The sequence below is a fragment of the Carettochelys insculpta genome, chromosome 13, assembly GCF_033958435.1.
Source record: "Carettochelys insculpta isolate YL-2023 chromosome 13, ASM3395843v1, whole genome shotgun sequence".
Classification (NCBI taxonomy): Eukaryota; Metazoa; Chordata; order Testudines; family Carettochelyidae; genus Carettochelys; species Carettochelys insculpta.
Genome location: NC_134149.1, coordinates 5,054,846 through 5,082,482, shown reverse-complemented (window position 1 = coordinate 5,082,482; position 27,637 = coordinate 5,054,846). Strand labels below are relative to the sequence as shown.

The window sequence follows — 27,637 nt, the reverse complement described above, 5'->3', positions numbered from 1 at the left end:
ACCTGGGAAGAGGCAGCGGGGCCCCTCCTGGACGGAGGCTGAGATCCGGAACTTGCTGGGGCTCTGGGGCGAGGAGGAAGTGTTCCAGGTAATGGGGAGCAAGAGGCAGAACGCGGATGCGTTCGCTCGGCTGGCCGAGGGCCTGGCTGCCCGGAGTCACCCTGCCCGCACTCCTGACCACGTCAGGAGTAAGGTTCAGGAGCTGTGGCAGGGTTACGCCCAGGCCTGGGATGCAGCCAGCCGATCTGGGGCCGCCCCCACTACTTGCCCCTTTTACAGGGAGCTCAGGTCCATCCTGGGCCCCTGGTACACCTCTTCCCCCCCGGCCACTCTTGACACCTCTGCCGACGAGCCCCAGCAGGCCCCGGAGATGGAGTCTGCCCCAGAGGCAAGCCCTGCACCCCAGGCGCCCCCCCAGGAGCCCACCCCTGGGATGCCGGAGGAGGAGGAGGGGGAATCCTCCTCCAGTGACGGGGGGCTGCAGATCGCTATCCCGTCTCGGAGCTCCAGCAGGGCGTCTGCCCAGAGGGTGTCCCCCGACCATGGGAATGGACCATCGGGTATGTACGCCCCCCGGTGCACACCCCTGGGGTTGAGGGGCGGGGGCAACAGACATGACCAGGGCTCTCCACATGCCCAGATGACCATGGCCCCAAGGACAGCAGTAGCATGGCCCTCAGAAGAGTACATCAGCCCCAGCCCCCCAGCAGGACAGCGCCATGCCCCATCCCTGGGGATGGGGGGCGCTGAACCTAGGGTCCCCTGGGGGGGGTGGGACACCCATCATTATCATCAGCATCTCCTGGGGTCGGGGATGGGGAACCAGCAGCAGAGGGGTGGGGGGACAAGGGCCACAGGTCGGGGCCCACACTAACAGCTGTCTCCACTCTTCTTCCCCCGTGTTCCGCAGCTGCACCATCGGAGGGCCCGGAGAGCACCAGCCAGGTGTCCGTGGTCCTGGAGAGCCCACCGGGGCCATCCCAGCAGGCCAGCCCCTCGGCAGAGCACCAACCAGCCCCAGGACGGGGCCAACGGCGGAGCCACCACCAAAGGACGGCCACGGACCCCCTGCTGCTCACGACCCTCCGGCATGAGCTGGAGGTGTCAGAGCAGCGCCTGCAGGTGGAGGAGCGGCAGCTGGAGCTCCAGGAGTGAGCGCTGGCCTGGCGCCAGGAGGCGTGGGGGGCCTTCATGCACACATTCGAGCACATAGCGGAATACCTGGCCCCCCATGCCGTGCCGCCTGCCGCTCTGCCCACCGCCCGCTACCCTGGGGCCTGCTGCTGAGGGGGACCTGGGGCCTGCAGACACCCGCCGGCTGTACCTGCCGGTTCGCCCGGCCCCCACCCAGCCTTGGCCAGGGCTCCGGCCGAGGCGAGGGTCGTGCCCTCCAACCCCGGGCGCCAGACAGTAGAGGGGTGCGGGGCCGAAGACATGCCCCCCACTTTTGTACATATCCCCCATGATATTTGTATATAGTTTGTGTTGGACCCCTGTTGTGTTATGGTACCTGCCCCCCCATGTAAATAGTTCCCCCCTTTTGTTCTATTATATATATATTGTATTAATACTAAGACATTTCACTGTTTTCGTTTCAAAAAACAGGTCCATTTATTTGCAAGAAAAGTGTGGGGGGTGCTCTTGGGTGCTCTGTGGTGTGGGCGTGGGGGCAAGGAGTGTTGTGGAGGATGGGGAGGTGCAGTGGGTGGCCTGCCAGTGTTCACCCCGCGGCCTGGTCGAAATGGGCCCGCAGGGCCTCCCAGACCCAGATCCCCTCGGGGTCCACCTGGCGACTGGGGGCAGCAGGTGGCTGCACATCGGCCCTGCCAGCCTCCACAGCCCAGCCCTGGAAGAATGCCTCCCCCTTGCTCTCGACCAGGTTGTGGAGTGTGCTGCATGCGCCCACAACCTGGGGGATGTTGATGGGGCCTGCATCCAGGCAGGTGAGGAGACACCTCCAGCGCCCTTTGAGGAGGCCAAAAGTGCGCTCGACCGCCTGGTGCACATGGTTCAACCACGTGTTGAACCGCTCCTGGCTGGCTGTGAGATGGCCCGTGTAAGGGTGCATGAGCCAGGGCTGGAGGGGGTACACCGTGTCTGTGACGACGCAGAGGGGCATGGTGGTGTCCCCCACAGGGATCTCCCACTGGGGGATGTAGGTCCCCGCTTCCAGCCGGCAGCAGAGGCCCAAATTTCTGAATACCCGGGCATCGTGAGTGCTGCCAGGCCAGCCAACATAAATGTCCAGGAAGCGGCCCCAGCTGTCAACCAAGGCCTGGAGGACCACCGAATGGTAGCCCTTCCTGTTGAGGAAGCATCCTCCGCTGTGCTCCGGGGCACGGATGGGGATATGGGTCCCATCCAGAGCCCCAAAGCAATCTGGGAAGCCCAGGCTGGCAAACCCCGTGATGGCAGCACCCGGGTCCCCAAGCCGCACGAGTCTGTGGAGGAGCAGGGCATTGATTGCGCAGACGACCTGCAGGGGAAGGACATGAGAGAGCACCAGTGAGGGGTGTGCAGGGTGTGTCTGGCCCTCCACCCCAGGGCTCCCCCCGCCTCCCTGGGTCCTCTTACCTCCATGAGGACAGCCCCGACGGTGGCCTTGCCCACGCCAAACTGCTGCCCCACGGATCGGTAGCTGTCTGGAGTGGCCAGCTTCCAGACAGCGATGCCGACCCATTTCTCGACCGTGAGGGCATGTCGCATTGAGGTGTCCTGGTGCCGTAAGGCAGGGGTGAGCCACTGGCAGAGCTCCAGGAACGTCTGCCAGCTCATACGGAAATTCTGGAGCCAACGGTCATTATCCCACTCGCCAAGCACCAGCCGCTCCCACCAGTCGGTGCTTGTGGGGTAAGCTCCACAGCAGGCAGCGTGTGCGGCGGGGGGGGCAGGGTCGGATGGCAGCAAGGTCTGGGGCTGCTTCCTCCTCCCCTGGGGGCAGCTCCTCTTCCACGAATAAAAGGTGGTGAGCTGCCTCCTGCATAGCATTGAGCAGGGCAAGCACTGCTCCTGCAGGGGCGGGTGTGTGGACCTCTGGCTGCTGCTGCTGCTGCTGCTGCTGCTGCTGCTGGGGGTCCATACTGCTTCGACGGGTGTGCGTGCCTGTGGCTCTGCAGGCCACGTGCTGTGCAGGCTGAGTGTGTTTGGAAGGGGCCCTTTAAGGGAGCGGCTAGCTGTTGCCCCGGAAGTGCTAGTCCGCTCTGTGACCCTGTCTGCAGCTGTTCCTGGCACCCTTATTTCGATGTGGGCCGCTTTGGCGTGTAGACGCTCCCCTGCAGTGCCTACTTCAACGTAGTGCTGCCCAACGTCGACACTGAACATCAATGGCACCAGCCCTGGAGGACGTGTAGACGCTATTCATCGAAATAGCTTATTTCGATGTCACTACATAAATAAATAAATATCGCTACACAAATAAATAAATAAATAAATAAGCTATTTCGATGTAGCGTTCCCGTGTAGAAGTAGCTTAGCATACTGATCCATTCAAGAGAGACCCTTCCTATGGGCTTGGGTGGATCCTATCTGTTAATGTGTAGTGCCATTTCCTCTATATCTAGATGCTGAGGGATTCGATATTCTATTATACACAATAAGTCTTTTTGCCACGACTGACAAAGACTGGAATAAGGGCCTTTTTATACAAGTGTGAGAGGTGGTAAAAGAACTGAGCACAACAGAATGTTTCTGACCATGTAACAGAATATTTCACCAGATAAGTAATGAATCTTCATAATTTTAGACTATCTAAACAAAGGAGTAGGTAATCCCAACAGCAATGAAAAAACATGCATAGTGGGATCACTCTGGGGCCTTCTGTGTTGTCTGTCTCCATGTTCACATTTCTTACTTTTCCTAATCTAACCAGGCTATAACAACTCACATGGCAAAAGAAAAAAAATGGCAAACCCAGAAAGATCTCCAAGATATGGGATGTGCAAAGATTCATAAGATCTAGAATTCAGATACAGAAATAGTTTCAACCCTTACATCGTCATGAACACCGACCCACACTCCCACAGAAGGTCCCTTGTCTCTGCTCCCTCACCACACTTTTTTCACCCCCAATAGTGATCCTCATCCAACTAACTGATTTTTTGTTCAAGTTTTCTTAGACCTGCTCCTAATTTTTCCACTCCCCCTTTTGGCCCACACTTTTATTAGATCCAGGAGCCTTATATACCTACATTTCCAAAGCACCTTTGCCGACTCCCTCAGCAGCCATTGCAAATAGGACCAGACATGGTGGTGCACTGCACGGTTCCAGTCACTAGACACTCCTAGGCCTGGGCTCCCCTAATGCCACAGTCGTCCCTACTGGCACAGTCCTGACATAGATTTACTAAGCATACTGCATGACGCAGTGAACTGGATGTCTTATCTTTAATTTGTGCTCCCAATGGACAAAGTGTACAGTGATTTTAGGAGAGTGCACTGCAATATGTCTTTGCTCCACCTCCTCATTTGCCTTGTAATCTGGAATTAACTCCTCTATTCACCCAAATGGTCAGTAGTTGATGTAGTCTTCATCAAACACACATCTCTTACCTTTATGGTACACTACAAACATTTGTTATCTTGAACAAACATTGTGAGAAAGTCCAAATTAGCCTTTATAAGGGTGTACATTACCTCAATTAATTGGCAATCAATATAAAGTAAAAAACCCAAGTAGACAAACACTTTGAGTAAGTCGCCTCTTCGGAACCACATATCCACGTTGTACTTTGCTGTTCGTCCCTAACATCTCTAACATCTGGCCTTTATTCTCCAACCCCATAGCTAAACTCTTTGCTAGACCCTCATCATAACTATTCCTTTCTACCCTTGACAATCCTGCCTTGTCACTCTTATATCCATTCAAAATGTTACTATAAAGATCATTTTCTTATCTGCACTTTTAACGCCCTTCAAAGCCTATCTCCATCCTACTTGTTTTCTCTTATACTCTATCAAGACATCAAACTTCACCTGTCTGCACATAACATTAATCTGTCTTGATGGTCTATTTATCATTTTTTTCCAGCAAGCCTCTTTATGCTTTCTCCAGTGCCATCACTTATCCATGTGAGGAGCTCCAGATAAAAATAAACAAAGCCACCACATTGTAGTCCTCCTTCAAATCCCTTCTTAAAACTTCCCTAGATGATGAAGCCCACAAAATATTCAATCATAATTAGGCAGGTTAGGCTGCTGCTTATGTACTCTGAGTAACACCATCTCTATTTTGAGGAGCTTACAATTGAATTATAAAATCAGAGAGTAACCAGCTATTCTCTTTCCTTATGGACATACACATCTCGTAAAGCTGGGAGGGAACGTGGGAAGTCACCAAAAGTCCAGTACCCTGGCCTCTTGGCAGGCCCAAGCACCATCCCTCTTCTTTCTTTCTTTCTTTCTATCTATTTGCCCCAGATCCTTAAATGGCCCCCTCAAGAATTGGGCTCACAACCCCGGGCTGAGTTAGCCAATGCTCAGAACACTGAGCTATCGCTCCCCCCTAACTTAAATTAGGCTGTAGGCTCTTTGCGGGTAGTAGATAGTACCTCTCTGTTGTGACATGATGAATCTGTGGTCTTTAGGCGCTACCATGCTTGGGCAATAAATTAGGAACATAAAAAACGGCCACACTGGGTCAGACCAAAGGTCCGGCTAGTCTCATGTATCCTGTCTTCCAACAGTGGCCAATGCCAGGTGCCCCCGAGGGAGTGAACAGAGCAGGCAGCCCTCTCCTGCCACCCAGCCAAATGACCGCCGACATTAGCTCTTCCGTCTTCCCTTCCGCGCAGTTACACGAGTCGGGGTAAAGGTGCAGAAGACATAAAGCCTCTCCGCATGCGTTACTATGGGCCAGCTCCGCAGTGGAAGGTCGGGGGCTCAGAAGGCTCCAGCAGGCTAGGCCGCCAGGCCGCCGCGCTTTCGGTTCCCAACGGGACTGGCCGGCGGGCGGGGCCAGGCACGGCACCTCCAGGAGGAGGCGGCTCTGTCAAACACAGCTGCATGTCACGGAGCGGGGGCGGCAGGCGCACAGCTGCGGGAGGGCGCGGGACTGGCCTCTGTCGCTGAGGTGGGCCCGGCACCGGGGGAGCCCCGCTGAGGGCTGCGGCCCGGTTGACACCGGTGGGGATGACAGACCCTGACGCTACCCCTACTGCTGGCGGAGCACGTGACCGGCCCCAATTAGCTGGGGGAGGGGAAAGGGTGTCAGCCCGGGCAGGATGAGCCGGCCCAGAGGCCCCCACGGCGCCCGGTAGGGGGCGTGGCGCTTGGCCCTAAGAGGCGCTGCCCCCTCCGCGCGCGAGACTGACGCTCGGAGACCGCAGCCCGCGCGGCGGGCGGGCCATGACGTCACTGGGAGAGGAGGGGGCGAGTCAGCCACTATCCCGGCAGCCATAGCGACGACGCTTCCTGCAGTGCCGGGTGGGGGGCACTGACAAAGGGGCTCTACACAGCCAGCCGGCGAGCCGAGACCCGGCGGGCCCCGAGGGGTGAGTGCGGCAGCCGGCAGCGCCTGGCGCTCCGCCGCAGTGCCAGCCCACGAGGCGGCGCTGAGGGACCCCGACGGGCCGGGCACTGTGTGGGGACGCGACCCCTGGCTCTCGGCACCCGTGCGTGGGGCAGGGCGGCGGCTCCCTCCCCAGTCAGCTGGGATGCGGGCCTGTCAGGGCGGAGGCCCCGGCTCCGCAGGCCGGCCCCGCATGGTGGGGGGTAAACAGCCCGGCTCGAGTCCAAGCTGCGGAGCCGGGCTCCCGGCGTGCGGCTGGGCAGCGCCCGCTCGGGCGTGGCGGGCGGGTGTGCATCGCCGGGTGGGCTCTGTCTGCAGGGCGCTTCCCCCGCCCGCTCTGTCCCGGCATCAGCCTTGGCCGGTCGTTGTAAACACGCTCACGGGAGCTGCGCCGCGTGGGGGCGCGCGGGAGCCAGGCCGCCCCCGATCTAGGACAAGGGGTCGCAGCCTCTCGGCCGGCCACGAAACCCGCGCCAGTGGCCCTGCTGTCAGGTGCCAGTTGGTCGGCCAGGAGATCCTATGTCACCAGGAGGGAGGTGAAGCACTGGAATGTGTTACCTGGAGAGGTGCTGGAATCTCCATCCCTAGAGGTTTTTAAGTCCCTGCCTGACAAAGCCCTGGCTGGGATGATTTAGTTGGGATTGGCCCTGCTTTGAGCAAGGGGCTGGGCTTGATGCCCTACTGAGGTCTCTCTTCCAGCCTGAGGATCTTAGGCGGTCACAGCAGCTTGCCCCTTTATCATGCCGGAGAGAGGAGCTTGGAAACCCTCATCCTTAACTTGCCCTTCACTGGTAGGGTATTTCACTTTGTGTTAGCCGCATCTGAACAATCAAAGGCTGCTTCTACACTTACCAGGAACGTCAACAGCTGCTGTGGAATTTTAGGTATGTGAATTGCATACCTAAAATCAATTTTGCAGCTGTCAACATTGGTCCCTGTCCTCACTGCAAAATGTCAACAGGAGCATTCCTACCACTGACATTCCTTAATCCTTGTGGCTCGCGGGGAGCTCCCGGGTCAATGTTGATCCTGGAACATGCCATTTAGCGCATGCGCGAAATGTTGGCCCGGAAGATCAAACCTAAGCTTTTCATCTTCTTCAGACAGTGTAGACCTAGCCAGAAGCTGTGAAGTCTCCCAAAATAAAGTAGGACACTGCTTGAACTGGGGAGGGGAGCATCTAGGGCCTACAGCTGATTGTGCCATTACTGCTCCCTGCTGGAAAATAGTTTGGAAGAGTTAGGGTGTACCAATACTTACCTGTCTCCTGCGACAGTTAAGGCACTATAAGACCAACTCTTTGTCAAGAAACAGTATTAAAGAAAGTGGTATACAAAGTGTTGCCCAAAATGGATTCTGTCTGTCACATTATGGGCATTTAGGGGAAACAATTTTTTTTTCAGCTAGCCCAGTTCAGAAATTCTCTAGATTTCTCACTTTTTTTGCTCTAATCACTAGATAACCCAAAACAAAAAAGCAGCCAAGTAGCACTTTAAAGACTAACAAAATAATAATTATTTAAATTATTTTGTTAGTCTTTAAAGTGCTACTTGACTGCTTTTTTGTTTTGATAGAATACAGACTAACATGGCTATCTCTCTGTCACTCGATAACCAAATTGATTGCAGGTAGTTGAACAGGTGAACTTTTGTAGGTATATACTGAGGCCATCTGTAGCGGGGCCGACAACCACTGGGGCCTTGGTGGAAGGCGAAGACCAGAGGGACTCTGAGCCCCAGAAGGCACAGAGCCTCATGCAGTCAGCCCTTAGAACTGACCAGACTTCAGTACGCTGCCCCCTTTCCCCCAACACTCAAAGATGGAGCAGTGTTCTTGGTGACAATTCAAAGGTGCCCAGGGCTCTGGCCACTGCTGCTGCTTTGGCAGCCAGGAGATCCAGGCCCCTTTGACCCTCCAGGCCCTGGTGCAACTGCACCTTGCCCTGCTTGCCCCTACGCTGCACCTTCCGTCAGCAGACCTGGACATATACGTTTACTCTGATCCAAATAACATTTGTTGACTTGTTGGAATCTCATTCTGATACTTAACTGTAACCTCAGACTGTATTGGCTTTCTTGATATTTTGACAAAGACAAAAAATTCTTACTGGTATTTAGTCTGTAATCATTCTGAAGGGAATTGTCTTACTGTGCATATACAAAATGAAAATATGTTAATATCATGATCATATTTTGGAACTTGACACAGTTGGAGTATATCAAGGGGAAAAACTTCTATAGTATGCATTATTTAGCTAGTACAGCGGTCTGCAACCTGTGGTTCCAGAGCTCCCAACCTTATAATTGCAAAGCTTGGGCAGGGGAACCCCTCCTGATTATTTTCAATAAATGTTGAACATCTAAAAGCCCAACAATGAACAACTCAGATTTAAATAGCAAACAATATGTGATCTCGAAACATTGGATAACTCCCCCTTTAATATACGCAGTGTTTTGTGAGATATGATATTATACCTGTGTTGCTAATAAAGTCTTGATTTTGAAAAGGAAAAGGAAGCTTGTGGCATTCCTGCTGTGAAAGGCAACGCACATTTTAAGATGAAAACTGAAATTAAACGTGAAGTAAAATTGGCATAATTAAAGTAGGTTTGGGAGTGACAGTCAGGAAGATAGGAATACAAACACACACTTGTAAAGTATGAGGAAATAGAATATGTAAAACGTTTGTGAGTACCCTTCAGTAAACATGTATTGCATTACAAATCATTGTGTGTGTTTTGTTCTTAAAATAGGGGTTACAAAAAGTATGATTTGATGTTATTTATGAAGGACTGTCCTGGATTCACACACATTGTGGCTCTTGAATTATTGAGTTTTTTACTGAATTTGAGAAAAAAAGTCTCTTCTTGCTATTTTGGTTGCCGACCCCTGAGCTAGTACAGTGATTTCCAACCTTTTCTCTTTTGTGAACTCTTCAAAATCTTGAATGGCAATGTAATGAAAATCTTAGATCCTCCAGGGGGTCTGAAAAGCACATGTTGAAAATCATGGAGCTAGTAAATGGTAGCTCCAGAGAACATTGTAACAATATATATTAAATCAGAGATGTGCAGAGAAATATCTCAGAAAAGTAAGGTATACATTAGGTCCCTTAATAAAGAGTGAGCTTACTGTTCTGAATATATTGCTTACTCAGTTGTCCCCTTCAAAAGAAGCCTGTTGTAATCCTGAATACAAAAAATAAGTATAGGATATGTTCGGAATCATGGTGATGAGCTGGTTATAATAACATGAAGAGAACAGAATCTTAAATTTGAAAGCTTTCTGATTTTATTTTAACTTTTTTATTAAACTAATAAATAGCCTAAAACCATAAGAAATGGAGAAATAAGTTATGTTTTAGTTCTTTTTCTCTGCCAAGGTATATCCTTTTGTAGGAAAGGAACTGCTGGGAACCAGTACAGTCATGATAGAAGCAGTGTACTTTTTAGTACTCCGTGAAGATTCCTTTATATTGATGAGGGATGTCATCAGCGTAGCATAGATGTCACATTGTATACATAGTCTGTTGGCAAAACAGATAAAACTGCTAAAATTATGTGAGCCATGGGTCAAGTAGATCAATACATCCACAGTCTCACTGATGAGACTGAGGCTCCATAGGGTGCAGGAGTCTGCCTGTGTGGATTAGTTTGCAGGCTTGAGAGGCCTGATGCTGCAAATATTTATGCTCATGCTTAGCTTTGTATGTTTCTAATAGTACCTTTGTCTGCCAAAGAGTTTTGTGGTTTTAGACCTCTTTAATAAAGTACTTTGAAATCTACTATGGAAAATGCTTTATAAGACCTAGGTAGTATTATAGTTACACCAGCAAATCCTTTTAGTATAGATGTAGCTAATAAAAATACTTTTGCTAGTACAATTTATACTGATTCAGCAAGGCGTAATAAGCTATATTGGCAAAAGAACTTTTATGCTGTTGTCATAATGGCCTCTGGCAGCAAACCATTGTGACAAAAAAAGTCATGTTCCTAGCAGATGATGTTGTGGTATAAAAGACTATAGTGTATGCTGGCCTTTGTCCTTCATATTGGTGAAAGCTTGCTACTTTCCAATGATGCCAATTTGAATAAAGTTTTAAGCAATCAGTACATGGAAATTGGAAGCATCAACCTGGTGTGTTTTTTTTGTTTTTTTTTTTTTTATTTCCAAGAGGTGACTTTTGGAGTTGAGGTAGCATTAGACAATCGCTAGTGAATGCAATGCGTGTGTTAAAATAAAAAGAAACAATAAAATGTAATGTCAGAGAATAAAGAATCATATTTATTGGAACTTTTGTGATCTAATAAAATATTTTAAAATGTCCCAAAATGTTTTCTGTTATTCAGCAGTGTAGTAAATATATTTAAAACAATAATTAGATAATCTTTTATGCAGTTTAGCCAGGTGCATGTGTGTAGATTTTATTGTTGACCGTTTTTAGTATTTTATTTATTGCATTCTTGAACTGCTTATTATATATTGCACTGTAATTAGCATCTCCTAGAGTTCTTCTTCGATTGCCTGTTACAAATAGCTTATTTAAAAACAGTTTTGTATTCCTGTGAGATGGCATTCTTTCAAGACAGGCCCTGGTACAGTGCTTGTATGTTTGAATGAAACAGTGAATATTATTTAGCAATGGGACATTACAATGCTGAAGTCCTACTAATTAGACTTGCTGTGCAAAGTAATTGCAGAGCTTATACATCTCTTCTGGAACAAAAGGTATTTACCAATATTCTGAGAAGAGCACAGAATCTAAATTGCCACTTATTGATATGTAGCCCAGTTAAAAAGTGTTTTTTGAAAAAGAAATAGAACATCAGTCAGGAGTATCATCAGGGATTTGTTTTAAAAAAGAATGTAATTAACATTGTACTCTATTGGAAAGAAATCCTGGGTTCTAAAGGGAGATTGGATTTTAAGGAAAAAAGATACTGGAATAAGAACTGTTGTTGCATGTTGTCCCTCCTAGGAACCTACTCTTGGAGAATTTTGAGAACAAATTGAAAACTTATTATATATATAAAATCACATCTTGAATCGGAACTAAATTCTGCACATCTGGTAGAGTATGCACTAGCTGTTTTAGTCCCTTTTGGATTTTTTAGGTATCAGTTTTGAGAAATAGATACAAAATACTGGCACTTTGAAGTGCAACTTCATGATTTAAAACAGAAAATTAAGCATTTATTTAGGCATTTAGTTTTAGGGCTGTGTCTGCATTAGGGAATTCTATAAACAGAATTACAGTGGTGCAACCATCGATCTAATTTACCGTATGAGCAACAAGTTTAGATGATGTTGTAAAATGCTGGAATCTGCTAGAAGTCTGTTTTCCATGAGTGACAACACAAGTGGGATTTTTCTTTTAAATTACCATGTCCTAATGTATATCCCGTCTATGACTCTCCAGTCAGACTCCAGGTATCCTCCTGAGACAATTAGCCTGTAGAAACATAGTGGAAAAACTATTTTAGATCATAATTGTGCAAAGACTTAAAACACTCACTTAACTTCATGCACTCTGAATAGTCCTGTTAATTTCAGTGGGATTTCTTTGCAGATACAGACATGCATCTGTATTAAAATTTCCAGGGTTGGGGTCTTATTTTATAAAATACATTTGGGAATGTGGATTGAGATTCCAGAAATGAACCTGAAAAACCAGGGGTGGGGACACATTTTGGTTAAACACAGGGGAAAACCGTCTGTTTTAATCAGCTTAATTACAAATTTATCTTTGGTAAAGGTGATAGGATCCAAAACCTACCCTGTACAATGGAATAATAACGTATCTTATACATGCTACTTATTTTTTAATTCATTGCCCTTACACTGAAATCCTATTAGGAGCGGATGTCAGAGATGCAGTTAGCCAAAGAATGAAGCTCTTCCTGGTTCTTTTGTTCTGAATCTTTGCTCTGTGACCTGACTCATATGCAAACGTGCACTGACACATAATGTGTTGTGTTTTATCTTGGGATGTTTCAGTTAAGCCACAATGTGCTTTCATGTTGACCAGTGTTGTCTCATTGTTCCCTTATGCTCTTCTGTCTGTCTTCATCCACCTCTTGTCGCTTGTCCTCTACTCAGTTATTGTTCCTGTTGCAAAGAGCGTATCGTGTTCTGTATTTGTAGAGCTCTTCACGCAGTGGGATCTTGATCCATGACAAAAGGAGGAGGCATTTGAGCAATACAGATGATAATAATAATGAAAGGGGGGCATAATCACTTTTATTGCAGTTTTAAAAATGGATATAAACAAAGTCAAAGATGAGTAGAGTTATGTTAGCTTAAACATATCTGAAGGCACTTAATAATTATAAAACAACCAAATAGCCAAGTGTCATATTGTATCTGTGTATCATTTGCCTTCTGATTATGGTCTGTAGATTTGTGAAAACAAAAAACAATCATCATTCCATTTCCTTTCTCTACAGAATTGCCAAAATGTGTTGGAATTCTTAAATGACTCAAAACCAAAAGTCTGTTTGGGATTCACAAATCATAAGAGCAGAAGAAGCAGCAGGAAGGATTCAGTGCCAATGCAGCAACAAAAAAGACAGCCAGAGTTAGTGGAAGGAAATCTTCCTGTGTTTGTGTTTCCTACGGAGCTTATATTTTATGCAGATGACCAGTCAACATACAAACAGGTGTTGACTCTGTATAACCCATATGAGTTTGCCTTAAAATTCAAAGGTGGGTTTCCTAGCTTCAGTTTCATTTAAGGTTTTCTTTCTCAGTTTACCTATACTTTAAGTAACAAGCATAAGTTATGAAAATTATAGGGTTATATAAAAATTCGGAACCACAATCTCTTTGTTATAATTTGTGCTGCTTCTGGTTTATACCATATAACCACCAATATCCTTTTTATTTCAGTTCTTTGTACAACTCCAAATAAATATGTTGTTGTCGATGCTGCAGGTGCAGTGAAGCCTCAGTGTTGTGTTGATATGTAAGTAAAAAAAGCTCAGTTCTCTCTAACTGTAGAAGACTTGAATAATTAAGTTAGTTAATTGTATGTCTAAACCTCAGATAGTATTTAAAAGGCGCGTTTTAAACTGCAGTACAGAAAACATTAAACTCTTGTCCCTCTTATGAAACTTTTGCAACATCATTTGCACATTAGAATACTTTAGTGTTTATGCAAGTTGCTGGTAATTCCAAATTAACAGATAAAATTAAATCCTTGAATATATAAAGTGAATATCAGATTCTGCCTCAAGCTAATAGACCCTCAAAGTTATATTAATGAGCAGAAACACATATGTTCCTCAATATTATGAATTAGCAAGAAAAGTAAACAAACACTGAATCAAGGACACTTAATCACAAAGGCTGTGGCCACACTTGGAATATTCAGCGCCTCATTAGCATTTAGGACGCTTCCGGCCACGGCGCTTCGAAGGCACTGCTTTCGAACCCTCGTGGCTCGGCACGGCTACACAGGGTTCCTTTTTGAAAGGACCCTGCATATTTCAAAATCCCCTTATTCCTCTCAGTTGAGGGGAATAAGGGGATTTCAAAATGTGCGGGGTCCTTTCGAAAAGGACCCCCGTGTAGCCACGCCAAGCCATGAGGGTTTGAAAGCGGTGCTTTCGAAGCACCGTGGCCGGAAACATCCTGATGCTAATGAGGTGCTGAATATTCAGTTCAGCGCCTCACTAGTAATCTTTGAAATGGCCATTTCGAAGTTTTGGCCAAGTGTGGCCACAGCCAAAATGTAGATTGTAACTTTTTAAAAAATACAGGGTTCTGCTGGGTCTTTTTTCCTCTCTCTTCGTAATTATGGCAGTTAAGCTAGATGCTATAGTATAGTTTGTAAAAGTATTTTATTAACATGAGCCACACTAGAATACTTTGCTATGATTAAGGTAATTGCACAGATGAGCGAGATCACATTCTTGATTGATTTATTTTTGGCAAGAATTATGTGCATATTGGCAAAGTGAGAATCTGAAATTCTTCTAGGCATGATTTCCATGGATCATGTAACATAGTGAGTATACTTCTGCTGCCCTGTTAAGTCAAGATACTTTTGCTATGGTTTTTTAAAAAAAAATCTCTCTTCTCTTGCCTAGACCCCAACTCACTCACAGAATAGCGTTGATGGCCTTTTAAGCATTACCTTTGAAATCACCACGTTACATAAGTCTTCTAGTTTTTTAGTTTTTTGGTTTAACTGCTGTAATTCAGGGCTGAACAAATTGGTAAATCTTTCTTTAATCCAAAACAGCTTGAATAGAGCAGTGTTAGTCTTATTTTGTTAGTCTTGCTACATTTCTGCTGTTCTGTTTTATTGGCACACAGACTAACAAAATAATTTATTCAGTGATGAGCTTTTGATAATCTTTGAAGTGCTATATTTCTGCCATTTTGTTTTGCCAAAATAGCTTGACATGTGTCAGCTTCTGTATGTTAGTTCATGCTGATCAGTGTGACTTGAACGCTGCAGTGTGTGCCTCATGAGTATGAAGTCAAAAAGGCAAATAGGTATTAGTGAAAGAGGGATAGTAAATAAAACAAGGAGTATCTTACTGCCCCTATATAAATCTATGGTGCGCCCACATCTTGAATACTATGTACAGATGTGGTCTCCTCACCTAAAAAAAAGAGATCCTGGCACTGGAAAAGGTTCAGAAAAGGTCAAGTAAACAATTAGGGGCTTTGAACAGGTCTCGTATGAGGAGAGGCTTAGAAGATTGGGACTTTTCAGTTTAGAAAAGAGAAGACTGAGGACGTGATAGAGGTATATAAAATTATGACAGGTATGGAGAGGGTGAATAAGGAGAAGTTATTTATTTGTGCCCATAATACAAGAACTAGAGGACACCAAATGAAATTAATGGATAGTAGGTTTAAAACTAATAAAAGAAATTTCTTCTTCACTCAGTGCATAGTTAACCTGTGGAACTCTTTGCCAGACGGGACTGTGAAGGCTAGGACTATAACAGAATTTAAGAAAGAGCTAGATAAATTCATGGAGGTTAGGTCCATAACCGGCTATTAGCCAACGGTAGGAATGGTGTCCTTGGCCTTTGATTGTCAGAGGCTGGAGATGGATGGCAGGAGACAAATGACTGTTTTCGGTCCACCCCCTCTGGGGCACCTGGCACTGGCCATTGTCGGCAGACTGGCTGCTGGGCTGAATGGACTTTTGGTCTGACCCAGTATGGCTGGTCTTACGTTCTTGTGAAGCATCCAAAATAAAGAAAGAAATTGGTTTTCTGATCAAACATTGATTTACTCCAAAAAGCATTCTTTGTATTTTCTGGCCAGTAAATGCTATTAAATAAAGATCTACTAGTAATGAACTCTTGGTTCCCACTGAAAAATGAGTGAGTACTGAGTGCCCACCAGTAGCCACACTGCTCCCCCATCATGCCTCTCACCAACTTGTGGCCCCACTTTCCAACTCCTTCCTTGACCTCCCAGCGCTTTCAGAGTGCTCTGAACAGTTGCAGCTGGTGCAGAAGTTCCAGGAAGTGGCCGGGGGAACCAGTCCCATGCCTCTGCACAGATGCCATCCCCTCCCACCACTGCCGCACCTGCCTCTTCCTGCAACAGTGCACTGCACTGCTTCCACTGAGTGTTGGGAAGTCCCACTGCAGGGGAGAGGGAGCTCACTCCCACGCTCACTGGAAGCCACTTGGCCCCGATTGTGAGTGTGGGGGTGGGAGGGAGAGACACTGGGGATGATGCATGTGACACCCCTTTCCCCCCCATGTGCCTCCATAGGTTGCCTCTGTCTGCAAACGGCTGATTGATGTTCAGGAAGCTCCAGGAGGAAGAGGAATGGGGACAGGGCTCATTTAGGAAGAGGTGGGGCAGCAGTAAGAACTCAGGGAGAGGTGTGGAATGGGAGCAGAGGAGGGGATTCAGCACACCTCTTCCTCCGCCCCCCAAAAGGGCTAGAGAGAAAGTCTGCACCTATGCCTGGTTCCCTGCAAAGCGAATGACACTGCTCTGATATGAGGAGCCAACCTGGTACTGTGACACTGGGCTCATCGGGGTGATTGGGAATTTCAGGGAAATAACCAAATAGCATTTACTGTTAAAAGCATTAGTGGATAGGGACAGCAACCTTGTTAAGGGCACAAAAATGATCAGCACATACCATTGCATGGAGTGTTTATATTCTTGTAATTCAGTTAGTCATTCTGGTCTGTAGCAGATATTTACTGAATTTTGATTATCTTTGGATCCATCTCAGAAAAGTTTAGCTTCCTTAGTTTGGTCCCCCAAGAATATTTTTTTCAGCAGGAAACACATGATCCCATTTTGGGGGAGGTAGTCTCAGTAGGGGTAATGTTCTTGGGACTGTGTCAATTGCTGTGAGGTTAGGATATGATCTGTGCTGTATATGTATGGCCCTTTGTCAGATGAGCCAATAGTCTACAGTGCTTCTAATTACACAGTGCTGTCCAGTAAGAAACAGAAGTATGTATCTGTTTATATGGGTCTGTAGGGAACATCTGTTTGCTTGACAGTAACTGTGTATGCTCAGATAGAATCTTTACATAATGCTGCACTTACGCTGATGCGTAGAAGATGGTACTAACAAGAGAAAAGAATTTAAAGCAGCACAAAGAAGCCTTAAAATAAAATCAAAGGCTTGAGACTGCATCTCTGATATAAGCACAACTGAATGTATCAGTAAGGACTACAGGATCAAAGCTTTATTGCTCAATGATCTACTCAAGACAGAACCCACTCTTCACCAAATGGCAGCTGCCTAGCTACAAGTGTAATAAATTTACTTGAGGAAATGCATCATGGCTAAGCTCATTTGCTTCTGAGGTTACGAAGACATTCCTGTGTTCAATAAACATATTGTTTACAGACTGATTGATGTATCTCAAAGCTCTTGTCCATTTACTGTTCCCTTTTGAAAGTCCTACTTAAATTACATGTTAATTTGAGGCATACCCAGTACTTTAGTAACATCTCTTTTGTGGGTATCTTAATGTAACTACAAAATCCAGTTTTTTTAAATTCAGAATGTGAAATCATGAATTTTTTTTGTCAATAGTAATATGCTGAAATGATCAGTTTCCTGGAATAGTGTTAAAATGGTACTACCCAATGCCAATATGGCTAGAAACCTTTATTCTGAGGAATTAGCAGCTTGTGATGGGCTGAAACCTGTCAGACTGCACACTTCTGAAGCAGAGTGGTTTAAATAATGGATTTTCTCGTAATATCTCCCAAAAGGTTTTTATGGTCATTCAAGGAAATCTTTTTGTAAAAGTTTCAGTACCTATTATGGTGGCTAAATATTGTGGGATTTTAAAACTAGGTACTTGGGCATTTTCATAATGATTTTACTAAAGAGAAGACCCAAATGAACAGACTACTCTTCATAGAAGATAGGTATGGAAGAGATTTAATTAAATTTAATTTTGTTATTCATGAGTCCTGTATGAAACTTGACATGAAGGACTATCGAACTGCATCATTTTGGGTGCTCAGATAGCAGCTGTGGACATAAGTATCCTGACCCCAGACCTGCTGTTGAAATCATGCAGATGAGTTTCTTGAAAGGAGCTCCACACAGATATAGGGAATTGCCCATACAAGTCAGTTGCAAGTTTCTTACCAGAATGTAATGGAGATGCACAGAGCGGTGAAAAGAGCTGCAAGAACTTAATTACATATCTAGGTGAAACTCTTGGTGTGGTAGGATTTTTGCTTTTGAAGATGCCCCTACTATTAGAGCTTGTGTGACTGTGAATACAATTATTTTAGTTTCTAAAAGAATATGCATAAAAGTTTTGATAATTTTTTTTTAATCTGCAGTGTAATCCGTCACAGAGATGTTCGGGCTTGTCACTATGGCGTGATAGACAAATTTCGGCTGCAAGTGTCTGAGCAAAGCCAGAGGAAAGCATTGGGGCGAAAGGAGGTCATTGCTACCCTACTTCCATCTGCAAAAGAACAGCAGCAAAAAGAAGAAGAGGAAAAAAGAATAAAAGAACACCTGGCTGAAAGTGTCTTTTTTGAGCAGAGTTTGTGTCAACCAGGTAGTTAAGTCTTACACAACCCTCTTCTGGATCAAAGAGTTTGGTAACGCTGAAATGACTGAAAAGAGGTTACACTATAAGAAAGGTAGTGAATGGAGTTAATGTAGGCTTTCTTGTAAGAGCACACTGGTTATTGTTAAGCGTGGTTATGATGCTTTGGAGCCCGTGCTCTGCTGTGGCCCACTGGGGTATCGGCCACTCATGCGACCCATTCACTCTTCATCGTTGTCAATCCCTGCTTTAAAAATTTGGTATAAAACTTTGCTAATAAATCTAAAGATGACCATAAGAAGATCTTTCAAAATTCAACATACCAGCAACTCTTCAAAAAGGGTGGTGGGGGATAATGCAAGGTATTTCTAGAGCCTTTGAACAGTTACATACTGTACTACAACCAGCAAGGTGTGCTAATAACGGGGTTCTAGCCTTCCTTTGGACCTTGTGTGTTATTAGAAGATGGTCTCTATTGGCCAAATCACTGGCCCAAACTGGGTTAGTGGTATAATACAGCCATATTGCAGCAGCATCACAGGGGTGAATACAGTGCTGGGATTATAGTTTAAAATCCAAACCTCTTATGCAAAGGAGGTGCTTCTTCTACCCTGAGCATTGAAAGTGGACAGTTGTCAGGGTTCCTACCCATTTAGCATTGCGGGAGGATGCATTAGCTTCCTTTAAGCTGTGACTCTTTTCAGAGTGGGAGGATGTGGATGTACCAATTTACTCTTTTCTTTGGATCACAGTTGAGGAGGCAGGGGGCATTTTTTGGCCTATGGGGGGAGCCTGTTGCTATCCTTGGGTGAGCTCTGTTCTTCAGATGTAAATAAAGGGAGACTTCTTCAAGGATCTGCAACCTGTTTATTCTTCCTTTGCAAACTGTCAGCCATGGAAGAGTCTGTCTCCTAATAATCCTTGGATTGGAGTCTATGTGCTTGGCCCATCCCCAAAGCATTGCTGAAACATCCCATTGCCTGGGCTCTAGCAATGAACCTGGCACTTGGACTCCACTGCTGAGAAGTGATGGGCTTGGGCTGTGAAGCCAAATTCCAAGTGTCTGCCTCAGAACAGGGAGCAGCCTCCACAGATGCAGAACAGGGGATGTTCTTGGTGGAGGAGCTGCGCACACCCTCCAAAAGCATGTGAAGCATGGATGGAGCCTTGTTTTGTTTGTTTGTTTGTTTGTTTGTCAAGATGTGTACAATTCCTCAACAGAACAACTAGCCACACACCTTAGGAACTCTCAGCACAACTGAACAACCAGTCACACAGAATAGGTTAGGAGTGCAGCAGTAAAATTCAGTACAATCCAGCAGCAAGTTATGCTCCAGTCCTCCCCCTCCCCGCCCTCCTGACTCTTTTCAGCGTTTTCTTAACTCATAAATGCCTGGGGAAAAGATGGGTTGACTGTTTAGCCTCTTGTTTAGACCAGAATAGTTCCAGTTCAAGGTCTTCTGCTTGTCTCAGCTGTAGCAGCCCACAAAGAAAGGCATTCTCTCAGCAACTAAAACATCTAGGGCAGTGGTTCTCAACATTTTCAGTAGTGTGGCCCACTAATCAACCTCCCAAACCTTTTGTAGACCCCCATCAAAGCCATTACTAGTTGCTATGTACACTTCATTAAATGAAAAAGGAAACCACAAGATACATTTTTTGGACAGCAATAACTAACATTATTGGAAGAGATTTAATTTTAAAATAGTAGATTGTAACTTTGCAGTTTATTTAAAACTTATTTTCTATTATTTTGTTTGTTTATTTTTCCTGGACCCCTTGCAATACTCTTGTAGAACCCAGGTTGGAAACACTGATATCAGTGCACCTTAAACTTCATCCCAAAACCAATAGGCAGCTAGTACAGATCACAGGGTGCTGGTTTAATATGTTTGAGTTAAGATACTTTACTTACCAATTCTGTGTTGCATTCTGTGCGAGCTTCAATTTGTGATTGGCTTTAAAGTGTAGCTCCATGTAGTGCATATTGCAGTCATCAAATCCTAAAGCGACAAAGGCATGGATTATAGTAGCAAGTCCTTACCTGAAAAGAAATAGTCACAACCACCTGACTGTGTGTGAATTTTTTTTTTTTTTTTTTTTTTTTAAAAAGAGGCCATTTCTACTTCCTTGTCTCCTCTGGTAGATCTAGGTGAGCATGCATGGTGGTGGTTTTTCCAAGAATGTGTTAGCTAGCATGTGTTGAAACTAAGGGGAAGCTAATTTAGGCAGATTCAATTAATCAACTAGTAGATGCCAACTACAGTTTGCTGCCTTCTAGTTTTAGGTGAGGCAAGCCACTTTTATCCTAGTCAAGACAAACTCTTACTTGGAGGTGGGTGTCTGGCCAGGCCTCTATATTTAGATCCCAGTTATTTATTTATACTTTTCCATTTAAAGGGATGCAGAAATTGTCATTGAATATAAAGCATTTAAAAATATGTAATGAACAATTACACTGAAATAATCTTTTTTAAATGAGGGGAGATCATGGTTGTAAGCCATATCTGTAGATGTATTTTGTTAGCTTAGAATCTGTATAATAATTGATTGCTCAAGCAATAATTGACAACCTTTGACTTGTTTTCTGATACTTAGCTTCTGTGAGTATGAAATTATTAAAGTGAGGCAGACATCTGAGGTTCTTACCATAATCAAGCATCACTTTCATTGGTAATGTAAAGTACTATCAAGGGTATCATAAAAGGAGTATAACAGAACGTAATATTTACAGTTCCTCTGAGGGAAGAAAGCTGTTATGGAAAACCTAGCTAACTTGGAATGCTTCTGTTAGTGTTTATTCCTTTGTCTTAAACCAATTATTGAGTTATTTTACAGTATTTTTAGGAAGATATTATTTGTCAAGTGGTACAGAATACTAAATTCATTGTACCTTTTTATTCAAGTCTGTAAGTTGGTACATCAAACTGCAGTTTTACTTACAATATTAATCCAGTAGTAGTCACCAAAATGAAACTACGTGGCATCCTGCTGTTTAAATGCTTTATTAGTATGTTTCAATTAAATGTGTTACAGTGTTGAACACATTATGTAAGTCATCACCAAATGCATGTCAACAAAATCTTGTTACACCACGTATTTTGTTTGTGCTACACATTTTACAGGAACAATTGTAAAATGGTTTGGGGGAATTGAAACAAAATACTATGTCTCCTCACTTCAAGTCTGTAAACCAGGCTGCCTTATATCCATGAGTCTAACTCTACAGGCATCAAGAGGAGAGGGTATAATTTTCTAAAATAATATCCAAAACAGCTCTTCTGTAAGTCATTGTGGTTGGTACTGTAACATACCAGCTTTGGAAACAAATGCCTTACACCAGTGGAATGTATAGGTGCCAAACTCTCGTGGGCTATTAGACCATAATCGTGCCCTGGGATCAGAGATCCTGCACTTCCTGCTTGTGTAATTAGAAAGCTGGAGGTACGGAAAAGGAGGAAACATGTTCATAATTGTCTTCCTTTAAGAAAACGGATGTTTGAAGGTGGATGGGTGCTTTGAAATGTTAACCCAAGCCTCATTGGAGAAATGAGCTGAGTTTTCATGAGGTGGTTAATCAGACGTGAGAAATGCAACATCATGTGGTTCTGCAGCAGCTCACACAAAGGCACTGTACACTTCCAGAATGCAAAACATGTACGTTGAAGTGCTGCAGACTTTCAGTGCAATGCAATTCCGTTTTATTTTTTAGAAAACAGATCTGCCTCATCGGGACCTAGTTTACTAACAGTCTTCCTGGGAATAGTATGCATTGGAGCACTAATGCTACCTACACTGGGGGAAGTGGAATCTTTGGTGCCTCTCTACCTCCATTTAAGTGTAAATCAAAAGTTAGTAGCTGCTTATGTTTTAGGTAAGTGGTTTGAAAAGGATTTTTAAACCGTGCTTTGTTTCATTTTTTCCAGTCTCTGCCTGAGTTAAGGTGTAGATCATAACAGGAACTTCTGTGAAATTCACTGCTGGCTGGATAAGTTGATGTACTTTCATGTCTCAAGGGCAAGGGTTCAGACTAATTTCATTCTGCTCCATCCCCAGTTAACATAGAAGGTCTCAAAACTACTTGCTTGTGTTGAGGCAAGCCCTTGCTGTTTGCAATATGAGTGTTCTGGACAAGTGTCTTATTTGACCCTCAGAACAGGAACCTAGCAAATAGAGGTCTACCCCACCTTCATTTAATGACTGGTTACGTTACTGAAGACCATAGTCGTTTGTCAAAGAAAGCTACTGGATTACATTGCTGTTTCCTACAGAGTCTCTGCCAGGGCTTCTCTGTTGTGTAAAATTATAGTTGTCATTGTATCTATTGACATTAGAAATTCCTTCTCTCCATCCCCACTAAGCCAGAAGAGACCTAGTGTGAAGAGCTGCCTCCTTTTACCCTAGCTTCTAGTATTAAGAGAGCTGCACTTAAAAGGTGAATGGATAGGGGCACCTGCAATACCTGCATCTGATTCCCAGACCTGTGACTTGCTCCTTAGACTGTCTGGAGAGTGGAGGCAACTCTTATCTCATGGACAGAGCACCTTGTGTTGCTCATCAGCAACCAGTGTTGATTTACAGGAAAGGAGCATTGGATTCACTCTTTGCTTTCCTGTTGCCTGCCTGAGATCAGAACTAAAATGAGGATGAATGGCTTGAAGCTTCAGCTGGATCTGACTGAAGTGGTGATAATGGGATGAGGGAGAATAAGTCGATTGTGTGGCAGAGCTTGCACCCTTGCTTTAGGTGGTTTATTCACCCTTTGTTCCAGTCTGCGTTGCAGGTGTGCTTTGCACTCACTTGGTTTCATTGGGCAAGCTACCTGCATATTAGGCCATGGTGATTGTTTTTCAGATCAGCATCTTGTCACAGTAATTCTTGACTTTGCTGTCATTCAGAAGTTACGATGTGCTCTGTCATTGAAAACCCCTCAGAAGTTCTAGCTTTTGCAAAATGTTGCATTAGCTTCCTTGCATTTGGGTACAATTTAAAGTGGTGTTTTTTACAAGTATTGGGTCGTCGTCTCCTCCCTCTGTACCATTAGAGCAGGTAATCATATAAAGTGCTTGAGCTAATAATCCAAAAATTTAAACCCCCAATGACTGGTGCTCTCCCAGGAGGGAAAAGATTCCTAGTCTGGAATGCATTTTGCTTTCCTGTCTAAAGTATAAATCTTTTGCCATGGAGAGAGGATGGTGCATCTTCTCTACTCAGGATTATACCTATAGTAACTAGGTGGGTTGGTGAAAAAAGGAAAGGTGTCTTTTGCTTTTAGTTGATAGTGCATCGTGGCCCATGTGTCGGGGAGCATGTAAAGTATTTATGTAAAATAAGTGACTATGTAATAAACCCAGGGTTTGGTGGTGTGAAATGATTCAGATAATAAATTCAGGTTCTCTCCAATGCGAGTGCCTGCTATGGAATATGTTTATATTAGAAATGTAAATTAATCAGTAATCCACAGTAAATACTGTTGTGGTCCATGTCCACACTGCCCTTCTTGAGCATTTCTACGGTTTTAGGAGGGGCAGTGTGCGTGGTGTTGGGAGGCTCCTGGGCTCCCAGCAGGCTGTTCCCCCTCCAATTCCCATTCCATACTAGGGAGGAGGAGGAGGAGGAGATGAGCTGCCCAGGACTCATCTGGGAGTCATGACATTGATAAGACTGCCTGGCTCTAGCAAGGAGAAGGTAGGGCCCCCCAGGACTCTGGCCCTGGCTTCCAGCTGGGAGTGGGGGCCAGCTCTCCAGGGGCATGGGAGGGTAGCTGGATTCCACCTGTTGGGCTTCAGCAATTTCATGGCTCCTGCTGCTGTAAGGAACACAGTATCTGTACAGATGCCGCATCATCCTAACCACATCAGCATAAATGCAGTGCCTCTTGTGGAAGTGAGTTTTTTTTGCCAGTGTAGTGGGGCACTTACATTGGTGGGAACATGGCTGTAGTGTAGACATTAACCTAAGTAGGTCTACATGAATTGCCATATATTGATCAGATTGTGTAATGTAGACCAGGCCATAGGATGAATGTTTATTAATGGCTGAAGTGCTTATCAAAGGGAAAGTACTCCTGCAAATTTGCTCCCTGCATTCTATATGCTGGACATTTGAAGTAGATCCTCCAGCATAGGAAGCTAAATGCCAGCATCAGGCCCACACCTGCGCATGGCTGTTCTGTTGTGGCCTGTCTGCATTCAGGCTATCTCTGCAGGTGCCAAGAATTAGCCTCCTTTGGCACTTTCACATAAACAAGTATTTTAAGCTATTGGTTAACTAACTTTAAACTCTGGATGAAATGAAACTCAGTGTCCAGGCAAATTTCCTAGGACCTAGTCAGTAATCTGAGTTAACTGTTTAAGGACTTCTACTTTAGAAGTGTGCTGAGGCAGAGGATACCACCTGCATTCAACTGGAAGTGCATTTTTTGCTTCAGGGAGCCCTACTTTCCTTGCAGCTCTGTGTTTGGATCCACCATCTGTCTGTTACTATTGAACTATTACCAGGTTCACCACAGTGCGGCATTATATACATCTGTGCTTGTCAGTTTGGACTCTGTATATTATCTGTTTCAAAAGCTAGGACAGAAGGGAAACTTGGGTGATTCATTTTGTTTGACTTGGTTTGCTTGACCCTATCTGCTACCCCGGGTCAGTTCACTTCAGGTTTAAGTGTAGTGTCAGCAGTTCACAGCTAGAACCAGAGGCAGCTGAGGGTTGCACGATTAGTGCTAGAGAACATTTTTTAAAAAATGAAAGCTTAACACTTCCCTGAAATCTGCTCCCTGCTGAGAGGGATGGCTTTTGGCTGTGAGTGGATAGAAGCCGCCCTTTCACTGTAGCTTAGTTACTGGTTATATACTCTGGGGGTGCTGGAAAAGAGTCTGAGGGAACTTCCCAGGTTGCATGATTGATGGCATATGGCAGGAGAGAGGAAGTCAAGCTGCCTGGCATGACTGCCTGTAAACAAAGGTGCTCCTAAATGTACAGAATTGAAATGTTTGTTACTTAGTTTAGATTATGCTAACAACATGTAGCACCTGAATGTCTCAACCAGGATCCGGGCCTCATTGGATATGAGGCTGATAAGGCTGCTTGGCTCTGGCAAGGAGCGAGCAGGGCCACTCAGGAAGAGTAAGACAGTCCTTGCATAGAATCTTAACTAACAACCGATTGACTTCCAGACAAATCTGATTGTAATTGTTCACAGAATATGCATCGCTTCTGACCTAAAGTCTCTGGATCTGTTCATGCTGAACAATCTATGCATGATTAGTTGTTTAGAACCAACTCTTTAAACAAAAAATTGTGATTAAGCAAAATTTTTGTTGAATAATATTTAACAATTATTCCTGTATTTTATTATGCCCCATCTTGTTTTCTGGCCTGTGACAGGCAATGTTAGGCCTCCACTTTGAATGTTTATTCAGTTAAACTAAACTATTCCTTTAATGTCTTTCAGGTCTCATCACTATGGTTATCTTGAGGACATGAGTAATGACTTAATTGGATGTAAAAAAAAAAACTCCAACTTTTACTATATATTCACATCATGAATGTGGACTGCCTTTTATTCCCATGTGACACATTAAGATGCTAGAAAAGCCACTCAGTGATTTAAAATACTTTCAAAAGTATAATATATTTTAACTATGTATAACTATAAACAAACAGCAAGCACTGGTAGGTGCTTCTGTTACAGTTATGGAATGTTTAATATCTGTGAACTTACTTTGAAGAAACTTTTATATCTACATCTACTGTACAAAACTTATTAAAGCAACATTTGTTATTTTAAATCCATGTTCACATCAGTGTTTGATCACTATAAAAGCAAACTGTTCATTCTGAAAGGTTCATTTGTTTACTCCATTGTTATAACTACATATTACTTCATAAGTTTATGTATAAATACCAGAATGATCAGCACTTACATAAGGCTTGTCATTTAAGATGAAATTTGAAATTCCCTCACTAAAATTATGAAATAAATACATTAAGTTTAGATGGAAAATAATTCAGTCTCAATTCCTGACATCTATAATAAGTAATGGGGTATAGAGCTCTTACTTGTGGAATTAGTTGGGTACTTTGCATCACAGCTGTCAATCATGTTTAATTAATCTTTTGTAAATACATGTAACATACAACTGAAGCAAGATATGTAAGTATAGATATAATGGGCAGCAAGAGAGAACTCCTGTCAAGGACTTCAACTTCAAACGGTACAGAAATTAACTTCACCACTGCCCATTTGTAATGACCTGAATATGTACAGTAACATAGCCCAGGTCTTCCACATACACATTAGACAAGTATACTTAATTTTTGTTTAAAAAAAATTGAGCCTTAACTTTCATAGTTTGGAAGAACTTATACTCTATTTTGTCTCATGCTCGAAAAGAAACAAGTTTTGTGTGATGTCCAATGTAAAAATAAATGTCTACGTCGAAAGAAAAGCCAAATGTTCCCAATCTAGGGCCTAGTAGGCCTGTGCTTGGTTCTTTCACAAAAATTTTGCATTTTTTTATTTATGAAAAGCCTATATACTATGCCTTGGCTGTGTAAAAGAACATTCTGAAAATGAAATCTTTCCCATAAGCTCTGTTTATGCATGGAGGCTGGAAAGCAGCATGTAGAGATGAAAAGACATTTAAAGGTGTTTGCACAAAAGATGGTGAAATTGAAGTACTTAGGTGTGAGCTGCTCTAGATATTAATTTACATAATGAGATAATAGGTGAGTTCTTGTAGGAATAGTTAGAGCCCCACAAATCTGTTGACGTGGTTCATTTTGGTGGATACAAATTTTAGATCCATTCAGGGATCCAGGAATAGTCAATAACTACTTCAGCTTAACTTCAAAGGAAACTGAAGGCATGCAGCATCCTAGAACAACAGAAATGTTGGACGGAAAGGGACTATGGTAGGTCATCTAGTCCAGTCATTCACACTGATGCAGGACTATTATCTAGATCAGTAGTAGTTAGACTTCAGTAGTTCAGAAGCCAAATCACCTGAAAGAGCTACTTTAGAATGAATTCATTGTTTCATTTATTACAGTACTTCATAGTTCTGCTGAAACAGTACAACAGAAGAAATACTTAGTGGCTGCAGC

At 44.3% G+C, this 27,637-nt stretch overlaps 1 protein-coding gene and 1 long non-coding RNA gene across 3 annotated transcripts; one reads left to right on the top strand and one right to left on the bottom strand.

The window, feature by feature from the left end:
• The first annotated feature begins 6,319 nt into the window (after window positions 1-6,319).
• On the top strand, window positions 6,320-26,978 carry MOSPD1 (motile sperm domain containing 1). 2 transcript variants are annotated; one of them, XM_075007797.1, is made up of 6 exons: window positions 6,320-6,488; window positions 12,951-13,209; window positions 13,393-13,468; window positions 18,313-18,536; window positions 22,240-22,401; window positions 25,983-26,978. In XM_075007797.1, exons 2-6 carry the CDS (start codon window positions 13,056-13,058, stop codon window positions 26,012-26,014), a joined length of 648 nt encoding a protein of 215 aa, XP_074863898.1. In that variant the 5' UTR covers window positions 6,320-6,488; window positions 12,951-13,055; the 3' UTR covers window positions 26,015-26,978. The 2 variants fall into 2 exon arrangements, with proteins under 2 accessions (XP_074863898.1, XP_074863899.1); XM_075007798.1 differs by lacking the exon at window positions 22,240-22,401 and having other exon boundaries at window positions 6,322-6,488.
• LOC142020158 (uncharacterized) lies at window positions 10,004-22,229 on the bottom strand. Its single transcript, XR_012647294.1, has 3 exons — window positions 20,443-22,229; window positions 11,888-11,956; window positions 10,004-10,030 (listed from the first exon to the last, which is right to left on the bottom strand). It is a non-coding gene; the product is annotated as an uncharacterized LOC142020158 (long non-coding RNA).
• Window positions 26,979-27,637: the final 659 nt, after the last annotated feature.

What these genes read in the sequence shown, in the direction of transcription:
- MOSPD1 (XM_075007797.1), top strand. Translation starts at nt 13,056, where the DNA reads ATGCAGCAACAAAAAAGACAGCCAGAGTTAGTGGAAGGAAATCTTCCT. An exon ending in CCTCAGTGTTGTGTTGATAT is followed by an intron (nt 13,469 to 18,312) that starts GTAAGTAAAAAA and finishes TTTAATCTGCAG; the next exon opens with TGTAATCCGTCACAGAGATG. An exon ending in GCAGAGTTTGTGTCAACCAG is followed by an intron (nt 18,537 to 22,239) that starts GTAGTTAAGTCT and finishes TTTATTTTTTAG; the next exon opens with AAAACAGATCTGCCTCATCG.